This window comes from Doryrhamphus excisus, chromosome 17 (assembly GCF_030265055.1).
Source record: "Doryrhamphus excisus isolate RoL2022-K1 chromosome 17, RoL_Dexc_1.0, whole genome shotgun sequence".
NCBI lineage: Eukaryota > Metazoa > Chordata > Actinopteri > Syngnathiformes > Syngnathidae > Doryrhamphus > Doryrhamphus excisus.
The window spans coordinates 16,177,355-16,192,500 of NC_080482.1; the positions used below are offsets into that span (position 1 = coordinate 16,177,355).

At 36.6% G+C, this 15,146-nt stretch overlaps 1 protein-coding gene across 4 annotated transcripts in view; it reads left to right on the plus strand.

Moving 5' to 3' along the window:
• The window catches only part of etv1 (ETS variant transcription factor 1), a 33,210-nt gene that overhangs the window by 1,052 nt on the left and 17,012 nt on the right, over positions 1-15,146 (plus strand). For 2 of the 4 annotated variants that reach the window (XM_058053819.1, XM_058053818.1), the window contains 4 exons: positions 69-162; positions 2,145-2,193; positions 2,770-2,855; positions 5,588-5,641. In XM_058053819.1, the coding sequence (XP_057909802.1) occupies positions 69-162; positions 2,145-2,193; positions 2,770-2,855; positions 5,588-5,641 (283 nt within the window). Of the gene's footprint in view, positions 1-68; positions 163-2,144; positions 2,194-2,764; positions 2,856-5,587; positions 5,642-15,146 lie in introns of those variants that run through there. The other 2 variants (XM_058053821.1, XM_058053820.1) reach the window with 2 other exon arrangements.

Sequence of the window (15,146 nt, forward strand, 5' to 3'; positions counted from 1 at the left end):
TTGTACTCGAATGCATGTCATTCTATCACACAATTGAAACACAATTGATTTGTCTTTCTTCTTGTTAGCAGACGACTCCAGAAAAGAGGAGGCGCTGCGATAGGCCATCAAACGATAGAAAGAGAAAGTTGATGAAGTCCAACCTTGCTGTGGACACTGAAGGTAATTTCACGGCTGCTAAACCTTTAGCCAGAATCCAATCTTTTTTTTTTCTTTTGTGGCTAACTAAAGCCTTGGCATGCATTAGTGATCATCAAAATAAGATGTAGACCAGGGGTGGGCAAACTACGGCCCGGGGGCCACATCCGGCCCGTCAAGTGTTTGAATACGGCCCGCCCAATCTTTCCAAAGTATTTCATTTAAACTCAACATACAACCTGGCATCATGGCCTGAGCCAACCTTTTGATGGTTTTATCAATTTCGTTGTTTGACATGGTCTGTTGTTTACAAAGTGCTCCTGAAAAAGAGACACAAGCACATAATAATAATAAAAATTAAAAAATAATAATTATTATATTATTATTATAACTATTATGATTATTCTATTTATTATATTAATGCTAATTATTATATTAATTATATATACTATTGTTATATTTGCATATTTTACGTAATAATAATATAATAATTATTATTTTAATTTTATTTTAATTATAATATTTTATTATTTTTAAAATATTTAAATATAAATATAAAATAATAAATAATAATAGCAGATTGCATGACAATTTTACAGATACAATAATACCAGGTGGACTGTTACATGTAAAATAGTCTGCCCCCCCCCCCCCCCCCCCCCGGAAATTTTGTTATATCAATGCGGCCCGCGAGTCAAAAAGTTTGCCCACCCATGATGTAGACAAATGCAAGAAAAGAACAGGCGTAAAAGGATGTGACTGTCAGCGCCGTGCTCCCCCAGGACTTGTTGGAATGGAGGCTTGGTAAACATAGGCCAGCTCCACACCCCTGGGGGTTGGTAAAGAAAAAAAAAAACATATTTCATCCTTAAACCAACTCCATGTGATGTTTAAGTATTGAGGATTTCCATAACCAGTTTTGCAAAAAAAAAAGGAAAGTTTCTTGTTTGTTTACCACCTCAACATGACCCTTTTTTTTTTGGCTTATTCAAGTGTTTTAATTGAAATTTAAAAAAACATTTTTATTGCGCACTTTGGAAATGTTACGTGGCTGAGTCCCATTTTCTTCAGTTTGACACAGTCAATGCGCCTTTTCCTTAAAAGGACTTTCTTTGGGTTTCTGATTTGGCTAAAATCGACTTGATATATAGTCGTTGATATTCAGTTTATTAAATGTTATGTTCCTAGGATTATACACTTCCAGAATTTGAGCGAAATACGCCTCTAAAGTCACACAAAACCTAAGAATTCCAACTCAGCAACTGGGGTTGCAGTTTCCCTTTTTTGGGAACTTTTGGGTCATTAGATATTTTAAATTTAGTTTTTCCAACAGGACTGCAATCTATCTGTGGTGTCTGGTTGGACTTGGATGATATCGTCTAAATTGCATAACTGGCCATGATGCAAAACTCCGACTCAGTTTGTTTTTTGGCTTATGTCATGAGAAATGTTTTTAAATTTTTTTAATTTTTTAAACCTTATATAACAAAATAAGTTTATGTAGCAGTAGACGTGTGTGTACGCCTTATAACATGCACAGGCAACTTTAAGAAAACCCCCCAAATATTCATGTTTCCAGGGCTCAGGGTCTAAGTCTGTGGTAGGTGTGTTAAGAATCAGATTTGTAGTATACTGTACGGTGTTGTTACGGCAAGCTAACACACAGTTATTATTATTATTATTATAATGTGTTTGTGAGCGAGGGGAACCAAAATAAAAAAAAATATTATCAGATCTGTGGCGGTCTGAATGTATTAGTGGCGGCCCACTGTTTACGGTAGTTGACTTCTGTTTACACTTATATTAAAATATAAAGAAGGCTTCACGACGGCCCCAGTTTGACCCTGGGACAGATGATTATTTACATGGGGAAAAATGTTTTGCACCGTAAACCAGCATCCTGGAACAGATTGTGTTGGGCTTTTGAGGTCTTGACTTTGAGGACTGTCCTGGTATGCACGTGGACCTATGCTCAAATTGGACCCTGCTTTGCTTCTCTTCTTCAGAGCTTTTCCAGGACCTGCTTCGCCTTCAGGAGACGTGGCTGGCAGAAGGTGAGCGTCTCACACGGGTCAGGATACAAATGGCTCTGTGGTGGGTGGGTAGTGGGTGGAGGGGTTGTTTTAAGAACAGAGTTCCATGCTTGACATGGCAGTCCAATTAAAAGGCGGCGTGGAAGAGGCACCTGGTGTGTGGTGCATACATTAGAGGCTGCCAGCGAGAGCGAGGGGGCTCTTGAGGGAGACCAAGGAGGTTCTAGCTGCGAGTGTCATCACAAATTACCAGCGCAACACTCTCTGCCGCTCACTGTCTCCTCGGCTTTTGGCGGGAGCTAACGTGCCGCACGCCACCCGGCGTTCGCTCTCTCTCACTCTCTCGCCCTCCCCCTCCGCTTCCTCCTCTACATCATCTCCAGCTGCACCATCACCTTGTCGTCTTCAATTTCGCCTCCTTGCCTGCACAAAAAGAATGGATCTATCATCTTTTTCCTGACAGTCTCACTTACCGTACCTATCTTACTGCCTGAAAAACAAAAATTAGACTTTTTTTTTTTTATTTTTGGTGCCTGAAAGTTTTTCCCCCGTCTTTTTTTGTGCTTTTTAAATGTTTTTCCTCCCATGGCAAGACGGTCTCACTGTGCTCTAACAGAGACGGGATGCTTCAGGATTTAAGTGCCAGTGTCCTCTTTCCTCCATGTCTGCAGCACCCAACTTTTGGTTAGTGGACAATCTTCTTCTTTTTCCTTTTAAAGTGCATGTAGCCTGACTTTAACTGACCTCACTGAGACTTACTTGACTTATAATTTCACTTAGCTTCAATTTGAAACCAGAAATTACATTTTGGGAAATTTCAAGTTAAGTTTGCACATTTTTTTGTTTGTAGCTTTTGGAGATTTGGCTTGTGTATATCTTAATATCTTTATTATTGTACGGTGTTAGTATATACTGGTTTAAATGTGATATTTTATAACTTAAATTGTGTATTTTAAGTGACAGAATAGGTGAGCTAAGCCGTCCATTTAAAGACATCCCATTGTCTTATTCTAAACTTATACTGTCAGGTGCGCCATCAATTTTAAGCAACTTTAACACTTACAAAAAAATCATTTTCTTAAAAAAAAAAAAAAAGTCATCTTAAAGCAGACTAAAAAGGATTTTAATATTTCAGCATCCAGAAAGTCGGTACGATGGTTCCGAAGCCTGTCATGTATCACCGTGACGAGCGCGCTGGCTTCTTAACATATCCACTTCCTTCCTGTCCTGTTAAGACGGGATAAGATTTATTAGTTCAGGTAATTGGAAATGAGACGGGAATGAATTTCCGCAAAGTTGAGGCAACTTTGTCAGCTGTCATGCAAATGTTTCGAACCCCCTCTCCCATCACCCTGCACCCCCACCCTAACTTATCCTCATTCAAGTTCTTTCTCCTTGACACTTATTGACCTTTAGAAGTGTTTTTAGTCATTAAAACAGCCTTTTTTTCTTGGCAACAAAATGCCCACATTGGTCACCTCACCTGTTTTTTTTTTTTTCCCTCATGTAACAAATGAATGAAATACTTCATTAATGCGGATGAATGGCGACAACATTCCATTCCTGCAGTTCTCCACAGGAATTATGTTTTTTTTTTTTCCCAACCAGGACCAACTGTTTCATTCACAGACTGAAGCCAGTGAGTCATTGTGCTCTACTTCCTCTTGTTTCTATTTTTTTCTATGTTATACTCACCTTCCTGTGTCCATTTCCCACCCTGATCCTCACATTGTGTGTGTGTGTGTGTGTGTGTGTGTGTGTGTGTAGGGGGGGGTAGCTGCTGAGCTCCAATATGTTGCATTTTTTTTAGGTTTGGCAATTTGGAAGAAATGCTTGAAAGTGTAACTTTTTACTTCTTATACGTCAACACAACAACATTTGGAAATGTAAATATTTATTTTTATTTTTATTTAATTTTAATTTCTACTATTTATGCAATTAAAATGACTATTGTCTCATTTTAAATATTCAATAGTTGTCATGGACGGCTTTAAAGCTGGGAAATATACCTTAAAAAAAGGCGTTTGTTCTACGTATTGTCTATGATGGCTGGCCAAAGAAGCGTAATTGGTTGTTTATGGTTAGTATTTTTGTTAATTTATTTATTGTATGTTTATATTTCTTGAGTATTTTTAGGGTTTGTTACTGAAGTGTAGTTAATCACTAAATTGTAGTGTTTTTTTTTTTACATGATAAAACATTCTTTTTACATATTAGGCTGTTATTTAGATAAAATGTGTATGGGTTATTTTTTAAATGACTTCCTTTTTTATTATAGGGGTATTTTTTGGTGTTGACTAAACCGTCATGACAAGATAATAATAATAATAATAATAGTCCTAATAATTGTGTCACAATGGGTGAAGTGAATTGTCCTGTGGGTCACATGACATGTGGCAGCGCCGAGAGGCGTCATCTGTTGATTGGTTACGCTTATCAATTCACACCTCATCCCACATTGCATGAAAAGTGTCAAAAAAAATTTTTTTTTTCTTTAAATCACGAGGCTAAGTAGACATGTCGAGGCGCGCTAGTGATGCCGCGACAACAATGAGGCTCCACCTCACCGCGCGTGTATAAATACACGAATGGACGCCTTTTAAAGCGTCTCTTCTTTGACCCGCCGACGTTGAGCTGGATTGTGCGTTGAGCATTTTGGGTGGAAGAGGAGAGCCAAGGCGGCAGGTGTACAGGTGGATTCATCAGTAGGGAGGAAGCCAATTAGATGCTGCTAACGATGGGAGGCTGACTGCTGGCAGACGCTGACAGGAAGTGGGATTACCAGCTACAGGGTCACCGAAACAACATGTCCAATGAAAAGCATGTATTTTTATCCTAAATACCAAGTCTTTAATGTGTTGGATTTGGAGATTACTCGCATCACTTCATTCAGTATACAATCGAATACCATCCACACATACGTAGTTGGCAGTGGTGTATAGTAGACAGTACAATTTACTGTATCATACTTGGACTTATCTTATTTAGTCACATTAAAAGGTGAAAGTATTATTATACAGAGCTGCTGTACACCACTCCAAACCGCGTCCGCTATAATAAACTTTATTAAAGTACAAAAAATATAATGTTTGTGATATGCTGATCTCTGCCCTATTTTTCTAGTCCCCACAATGAGGTTTTCCTAAGTTGCAAATGCAAAGGTATCCCTAATAAATCCATTTTAAAACGTGTTATATGTCAAAAATGACTTGGGTTAAATATATATTGGGAGAAAATAAAAAGAATATATTTTTTTGTGTACGACACAATAAAAACCGATGTTCTTCCGCTTTAAGGTCTCTTCAAGCTTAAAGATGGAAGAGGTTGTGTGTTAAAAGAACCCGCGGTGCCGTTTGGACCTTGTAGCGCTGTGATCAACATCACAAACGCCTCGTCTGTCTTCTTTGTGCTTGCAGCTCAGGTTCCTGACAATGACGAGCAGTTTGTCCCCGACTTCCAGACTGAAAACTGTGAGTAAGAAACCAACACGATCCTTGTGTGTGTGTGTGTGTGTGTGTGATGTTCAAACTGTGGTGTGTTCTTATTTGCATAGGCAAGAATATTGTTTTTAGATGATATTTTTAACATTGGGAGGGCCAGGCTGAGAGTCACCTGATTTAGGGAGGGATGGGGGACGGGGGGGGGTTGTTTTGAATTTTTTTTTTTTTTCCAGAATAGAAATGTTCTCATCTAGCGAAACCCCCCCTTGACCTTTTCCTCAAAGTCCTTTTTGGCGTACCTTCCTAGTGCAGCTGCATTTTCTAAATCAGTACTTTGTAAATCAAATCCATTCTTGGTGGATATTTTGCACAATGAAAGCCCAACAAGGAAAACAAGCCACCTTTCTAAGAATACTCTAGAGCAGGGGTGGGCAAACTACGGCCCGGGGGCCACATCCGGCCCGCCAAGTGTTTGAATACGGCCCGCCCAATCTTTCCAAAGTATTTCATTTAAACTCAACATACAACCTGGCATCATGGCCTGAGCCAACCTTTTGATGGTTGTATCAATTTCGTTGTTTGGCATGGTCTGTTGTTTACAAAGTGCTCCTGAAAAAAGAGACACAAGCACATAATAATAATAAAAATTAAAATAATAATTATTATATTATTATTATAACTATTATGATTATTATATTTATTATATTAATGCTAATTATTATATAAATTATATATAATATTGTTATATTTGCATATTTTACATAATAATAATATAATTATTATTATTTTAATTTTATTTTAATTATTATAATATTTTATTATTTTTAAAATATTTAAATATAAAATAATAAATAATAATAGCAGATTGCATGACAATTTTACAGATACAATAATACCAGGTGGACTGTTACGTGTAAAATATATAGTCTGCCCCCCCCCCCCCCCCCCCCCCCCCCGAAATTTTGTTATATCAATGCGGCCCCCGAGTCAAAAAGTTTCAATTAGTTTTTGAAACTTTTAAATTTTAATTAGTTATCAATTTAGTTGTTTGACATGGTCTGTTGTTTACAAAGTGCTCCTGAAAAAAGAGACACAAGCACATAATAATAATAAAAATGAAAATAATAATTATTATATTATTATTATAACTATTATGATTATTATATTTATTATATTAATGCTAATTATTATATTAATTATATATAATAATATTGTTATATTTGCATATTTTACATAATAATAATATAATTATTATTATTTTAATTTTATTTTAATTATTATAATATTTTATTATTTTAAAAATATTTAAATATAAAATAATAAATAATAATAGCAGATTGCATGACAATTTTACAGATACAATAATACCAGGTGGACTGTTACGTGTAAAATATATAGTCTGCCCCCCCCCCCCCCCGAAATTTTGTTATATCAATGCGGCCCCCGAGTCAAAAAGTTTCAATTAGTTTTTGAAACTTTTAAATTTTAATTAGTTATCAATTTAGTTGTTTGACATGGTCTGTTGTTTACAAAGTGCTCCTGAAAAAAGAGACACAAGCACATAATAATAATAAAAATTAAAATAATAATTATTATATTATTATTATAACTATTATGATTATTATATTTATTATATTAATGCGAATTATTATATTAATTATATATAATAATATTGTTATATTTGCATATTTTACATAATAATAATATAATTATTATTATTTTAATTTTATTTTAATTATTATAATATTTTATTATTTTAAAAATATTTAAATATAAAATAATAAATAATAATAGCAGATTGCATGACAATTTTACAGATACAATAATACCAGGTTGACTGTTACGTGTAAAATATATAGTCTGCCCCCCCCCCCCGCTCTAGAGGGAAATTGTAGTTGACACCAACTCGCCTCGCATTCTCGCCGTGGCGAACCAGCCAGGTGACTTTCCAGCCGTTCCTTCTTGCTGGCTGGTTTGCCATGGTGACTTGGCATGGCAGGTGCAGAAATGGAGTGTGTGGGGGGGGGGGGTCTTCGGGACGGGCCAAGAAAGTGTGCGAAACACCACTGAAATACCCGCTGCTTCTTCCTGATGTCCTTTAACCCGAAAAAGCGGAAGCGATTCAAGGCATTGCTTTCACATACGCGTGAAGTTCGATGTTCAAGCAGGATCCTGTTGGTGCTGGGAAAAACAGAGGGTGGTCTTTGTTTTACTTCTATTTTCTTCCTCCTACAACTTGAAATGACACATCAAGAAGTTCACGCTGATTACACTTCATCCCTTTTTAAACACTTTTGTAAAACTACTCTTAACATGTATGACCCCTGCCTTTTAAAAGCATCAGTCTGATGTTTATTTTTGATATCACCGGGATTAATATGGCCCCGCTGATTGATTGATTGATTGATTGGCAGAGAAAGCTCCAATAAAAGTGTATTTAAGCCATCACATTGCATTTAGATCAGAGGTGGGGAACCATGCACAGCCCTGAAAATGGAACCAAGAACTGCTAAAAAAAAAAAAACTGACAATAATAAATGTATGTTTGTTGGTTGAGGCTTTAACTGTCTCGAGGTTGTTCTAGCCCAGGGGTGGGCAAACTACGGCCCGGGGGCCACATCCGGCCCGCCAAGTGTTTGAATACGGCCCGCCCAATCTTTCCAAAGTATTTAATTTAAACTCAACATACAACCTGGCATCATGGCCTGAGCCAACCTTTTGATGGTTGTATCAATTTCGTTGTTTGACATGGTCTGTTGTTTACAAAGTGCTCCTGAAAAAAGAGACACAAGCACATAATAATAATAAAAATTAAAATAATAATTATTATATTATTATTATAACTATTATGTATTATATGTATTATATTAATGCTAATTATTATATTAATTATATATAATTAATTATAATTATAATAATAATTATAATTAATTATTATAATATTTTATTATTTTTAAAATATTTTAATATAAATATAAAATAATAAATAATAATAGCAGATTGCATGACAATTTTACAGATACAATTTTACAGATGGTGCTCCTGAAAAAAGAGACACAAGCACATAATAATAATAAAAATTAAAATAATAATTATTATATTATTATTATAACTATTATGATATTATATGAATTATATTAATGCTAATTATTATATTAATTATATATAATTAATTATAATTATAATAATTATAATAATTAATTATTATAATATTTTATTATTTTTAAAATATTTAAATATAAATATAAAATAATAAATAATAATAGCAGATTGCATGACAATTTTACAGATACAATAATACCAGGTGGACTGTTACGTGTAAAATATATAGTCTATATTATAATATTTAGTGGAAAAGGTAACAATTAAAGAGGTTATAATGGGAGTCAGGTGGGACCAAAAGGGGTGTAAAGACTGTAGGCATACATGCAAATCTCCTATTCTCAATACCTTGCAATGATAAAAAAACAAATAAATAAATTAATAAAAATCTTGGCCACGTTCAAAGAATTAGCCTTAAAACTGACTGATATGTTGAGAAGGAAAACAATCGAAAAAGCAGAATGTGCAGGTTTGGTCCGCTAAGGTGCCTCAAGGGTTCTAGAGTCCATGCCCAGAGGTCACCGGGACGGTCCCGTTGTCCTTCAGAGGTGGGCGGTCCGTGGTCTGCTGACCATCTGAATTGTTCTGCTGGCAAAGTTGCAGCAGACTGGCAGGCCGCTGACAGATGGCAGCGGGGTGAGGGTGCCGTGGTTGGGCATCCCAGCCGGCACCTCTCCCATATGGGTCCTACCCAGGCCTCTTAGGATGGGGGGGGACTGGCCCAAGTCGGCAAAGATAATGCATGATTTTTAATAGGTCGGAAAAAAAAAAACCCAAATGTGTCCTTTGCATCAATGCACCACTGAACTGCTAACAAAAACATCAGCAGTTTCTATTCTAATCATTAAAACAACACATCCTGTTTTATTTTGAGTCCCTACCACAAGTACCACGTTGCTACTGTAAATACTACCCTGAGTCCACAGCTGAAAATAAAGCCAAGTGACAAGTGCACAATGTGTATGTACACAGCACAGCCCAGATGCCTCACTTGAAAATATATTTGGGAAAAGGAACGGCAGAAAGGCTCGCCTGTTCTACTTTTACTTATGAAATTAAGTATGCGCCATGTAATGCGACTGTGGCTCTTAATGTTTGTCAAAATATTCTTTGCTTTAGACCAGGGCTGTCAAGATTGTTTTTACAGTCATTGTTGTAACAGTGAATGTACTGTAAATAAATATCAATGTATAATTGCCTCATGATATTTACAATTATATTTAGAAATGAACAAAGTGATGGATAACTTGCCTTGTTATTTCCATTATTGCTTTGGCCGGCCACATAAAATGAAGTGGAGGACCAGATCTGGCCCCCTGGCCATGAGTTTGCCACCTGTGCTTTAGAAATATAATTGTGTTTGATTAATCGCTTTATGTATGGCCCTTTTTTGTGGAGGACCAAAACTGCCAAAATAATAAATATATAAATAAATAAATAAAAGTGAAAATAAAAACAAAAATGAAAAAAATAATTAAATACACAAAAATAAATATAAATGGAAATAAAAACAAAAATACAAAATATATACATAAATAAATAAATAAAAGCAAAAATAAATACAAAAATAAAAAACAAGATTCAAAAATTAAAAATAAATCCAAAAATAAATGTAGAAATAAATACAAAAATAAATATATAAATAGAATTACATATCAATAAATAAATAAAAGCACTCTGCTCTCATATGTATTTATTTCATGCAGCAGACAATGTCAGCTTGAAATGCAGAAGGATAAACTATTCAAATGAGGGGGCGGTCCTAAGTGTGTCTTGGGTTGAACTGTTCGCCTATTGGTTGATCGACATGTGAGTGCGAAAATCGACTAGGTATGCCTGCAAACGGCCACAGCAAGAGGAAGTCACCACACCACTCTCAATGGCGGTAAATATGGCTGCAATCTCCAGGGATCTCCGTTTGCTAGCAGATATTTCGGATAATGCTTCCCCGGATTACCTGCTTTTCCGGGTGGAAGCCTTATTGGAGCCTGATCTCTCTCCTCCGCGACGGAGCTTTTTCGCACTCACATGTCGATCAACCAATAGGCGAACAGTTCAACCCAAGACACACTTAGGACCGCCCCCTCATTTGAATAGTTTTTCCTTCTGCATTTCAAGCTGACATTGTCTGCAGCATGAAATAAATACATATGAGAGCAGAGTGCTTTTATTTATTTATTGATATGTAATTCTATTTATATATTTATTTTTGTATTTATTTCTACATTTATTTTTGGATTTATTTTTAATTTTTGAATCTTGTTTTTTATATTATATTTTTATTATATTTTTTATATTTATATTTTTATATTTTTTATTTTTGTTTTTATTTCGATTTATATTTATTTTTGTGTATTTAAGTTTTTGATTTTTTTTTTCATTTTTGTTTTTATTTTCACTTTTATTTATTTATTATTTTGGCAGTTTTGGTCCTCCATACTTTTTAGGGATCAAATCATAGAAAATACACACGAGGAAGCCACAAATTTCTAAAATAAAGCCTTGAGTTAACTTTTTTTTTTTTTGCAAGCAAAATTGCTAGCAGCGCTATCTTGGAAGAAATACCTCCTGATACGTCACATGGTTCTTTTATTACATTGAAAATGGACAAAATAATGTGATTTTAATCTATAAGGAGAAAAAGCTAGCTTATTTAGTTGGTATAGTTTGTGTCTGTTGCTACAAAAATTGCATAAACAAAGGAATAATTGAATTTATAGGCGTATTGTTGTAACTTGTACTAAAACCATGAGACAGAGGTCATACTCTGCCGAGGTGACTTGGCCGCCGTCTTCAATGTCACCCCGGCGTGGAAGCAGCATGGCGGCTGCCTGGAAGCCGCCACGTCCTCCAGCTGAAGGAGGAGGAGAAGGTTCTTTTGTCTCCAGCTCCACCACAGATGCTTACCATTAGCATAACTTAGCAGGGAAGGACGGAGTGGAGGAGGTGTAAAATGAGGCCACACGTTCCTCGCCCATCTTTCCGTCATTTAACAGCGAAGGCGAGCACCTACAGTAGGTGAAAATGGAAGGGAAGCTTTTTTGCTGTTGCCAAAAGACCTGTTTTTTTTTTTTTTTAATTAATGATTTTTTTAATGAATGGGCTGGAGAAGTATCTGCCAAATATGAGCAAAGGTTAGGCCAAAAAAACACCATTTGTAGCTGAGAATGAACAACATGTCACAGCCAAGGACTCATTTTCATTAAAAAAAAAAAAGTACCATCTTATAAAAATATTTATACAAAACACTAAATTACTGATAATTGTGCAAAAAAACGTGAACAAATAGAAAAAATAAGAAATGTGTGTGCGTCACCAGCAGCCAGCGGAACATTAGCATTCCAAATAGAGCCTCTAATTGTTTTAACTGCCTCTTTTAAGAGGCTCCGGCTTCTTAATCAATGAGCAGATAACGAGCGCAATCATGCCGTGACATTCTGGACTCAAAAGGAAGTGTCTCGTGTTCTCGTCTAGCTATTGATTAGCGTACCTCGGTGAGCCACCTTGGCGCCCCGCCGCCAAAAATCTATTGTGACATTTCCACTTCTTAGCTGTGGCTGTCCGTGATGGCAACATCTCTGTTGACATTACCGATGCGTAGTCATATGCAGTCACATGTCAGTTAAATACACCCGCAAATGGCTTGATGATCGATGAGTGGAAGTAGCCAAAGTGGGAAGTTGTTGGAGAGGAAACACACCAAAGATGATGTTTTCCTTGAGATATTAGAGCCCTCTAGACATGAAGTAACACCCCTATAATCGTCTTGACATGCCTATTACCCGATCTAATAAAGAAAATCAAAGAAATTAAGCCTTTTTTGACGTACTGTATATATACGTAAGACCCGTGTCCATGTAAATGACTTCCGGACACGTAAACAGGAAGTGATTGTGGAAGTGGAATTGAAGTGGAAGAGTTAAAGCCGTGTTGTTGTTATGATTCATAGTATGTTATTATTGTTGCGCTCGTTGTGCGATCATTTGAAACCTGTTCTTCCGGTGATGGAGTCTGGTGCTTGTCTCGCTGAACAATTACTGACACCTAGTGACCAATGTAGAATACTACTCCAACAGAAAAGAGGCAAAAATTAAATTAAAATTAAAAAAAATTAAAAAATTAAAAAAAAAAAACTGTCTAATACCTGAATAGTTGTCGATTAATTGCATCATTGATTAATTGTCGCTATAGTTGGGAAAACGTGTTTCAAACTGAAGAACATTTTACTATTTTTTTATATTATTTTATTATTTTTTATATTATATTTTTATATTTTACACAAATTGCAAAAGTACTCACTCTCAGTACCTCGGTTGTTCTTTTGCTAATTTAACAGAGGGCGGCAACTTTTTATGCATCTATTCTCAAACTCTTTTTCATTGATGGCTTCCCTTAACTGTTAACGATTATAAATATTGATCATGATATAATTCAGGGGTGGGCAAACTACGGCCCGGGGGCCACATCCGGCCCGCCAAGTGTTTGAATATGGCCCGCCTGTTCTTTGCAAAATATTTCATTGAAACTCAACGTACAACCTGGCATCATGGCTTGAGACAACCTTTTGATGGTCGAAGTAGCTGTTTTATCAATTTTGTTATTTGATGTGGTCTGATGTTTACAAAATGCTCCTGGAAAAAGGGACACAAGCACATAATAATAATAACAAATAATAATAAAAAAAAAATAATAATAATAATACATTCATTTTCTACCGCTTATCCTCACGAGGGTCACGGGGGTGCTGGAGCCTATCCCAGCTGTCTTGGGGCGAGAGGTGGGGTACACCCTGGACTGGTCGTAATAATAATAATTATAATAATAATAATAATAATAATAATAATTCATTCATTTTTTACCGCTTATCCTCACGAGGGTCACGGGGGTGCTGGAGCCTATCCCAGCTGTCTTGGGGCGAGAGGTGGGGTACACCCTGGACTGGTCGTAATAATAATAATTATAATAATAATAATAATAATAATAATTCATTCATTTTTTACCGCTTATCCTCACAAGGATCACGGGGGTGCTGGAGCCTATCCCAGCTGTCTTGGGGCGAGAGGTGGGGTACACCCTGGACTGGTCGTAATAATAATAATAATAATAATAATAATAATAATTTCATTCATTTTCTACCGCTTTTCCTCGCGAGGGTCGCGGGGGTGCTGGAGCCTATCCCAGCTTCTTGGGACGAGAGGCGGGGTACACCTGGACTGGTCGTAATAATAATAATAATAATAATAATAAAAATACATTTATAACGCACTTTACATCAAATAAATGATCTCAAAGTGCACATATAGCAGACTACATGACACTTTTACGTGTAAAATATGTGTAAAAATATACGTGTACAAATGGACTGTCACGTGTAAATTAGTATATAGTCTGCCCCCCCCACCCCCCGTCAATTTTATTAAATCAATGCGGCCCGCAAGTCAAAAAGTTTGCCCACCCCTGATATAATGACATGATTATCCATGCATTTTATTATTCTATTTTTACAAACAAATTGATGGATGACTTTGAAATGAGAAGTGAAGTCGGAATTCCAAGGTGTTAGGGAGCTATTCGGGAATATCTTGCTGCAGTATCATTTGTGTGAAAATGAAAGAATTCATACATTTAGAGGGGAAAAAGTTGCAGAGCATGATTGACACACATTATTCCCTGGCTTTTTCGGGCGTTATAAAATGATGTGGTGGGCCACATCTGGGCCCCCGGGCCTTGAGTTTGAGAGCGGTGCTCTAATGGCTATTATGGTCTGATCAAATGGACCGGCCAATGAATCGGACAGGCCATACTATTGAATGACAAAGTGTCTCCAGACTTTTGACCGGAACTGGATATTGTTGTTAGTTTAAAGGGCCAAACGTTATTTAGATGTGGGATCCAACTTTTCGTTTCCCGTTTGCATGTTCTCCCCGTGCATGCGTGGGTTTTCTCCGGGTACTCCGGTTTCCTCCCACATTCCAAAAACATGCTAGGTTAATTAGCCACTCCAAATTGTCCATAGGTATGAATGTGAGTGTGAATGGTTGTTTGTCTATATGTGCCCTGTGATTGGCTGGCCACCAGTCCAGGGTGTACCCCGCCTCTCGCCCCAAGACAGCTGGGATAGGCTCCAGCACCCCTGTGACCCTTGTGAGGAAAAGCGGTAGAAATCCAATGAATGAGTTCTCCTCCTAGTTTGTGTGGAAGTGGTAACTTTTTGGCTTCTTATTTTGTCTTTCCCCACCCTTGGCCATCTCTGTGTGGAGTTTGCATGTTCTCCCCGTGCATGCGTGGGTTTTCTCCGGGTACTCCGGTTTCCTCCCACATTCCAAAAACATGCTAGGTTAATTAGCCACTCCAAATTGTCCATAGGTATGAATGTGAGTGTGAATGGTTGTTTGTCTATATGTGCCCTGTGATTGGCTGGCGACCAGTCCAG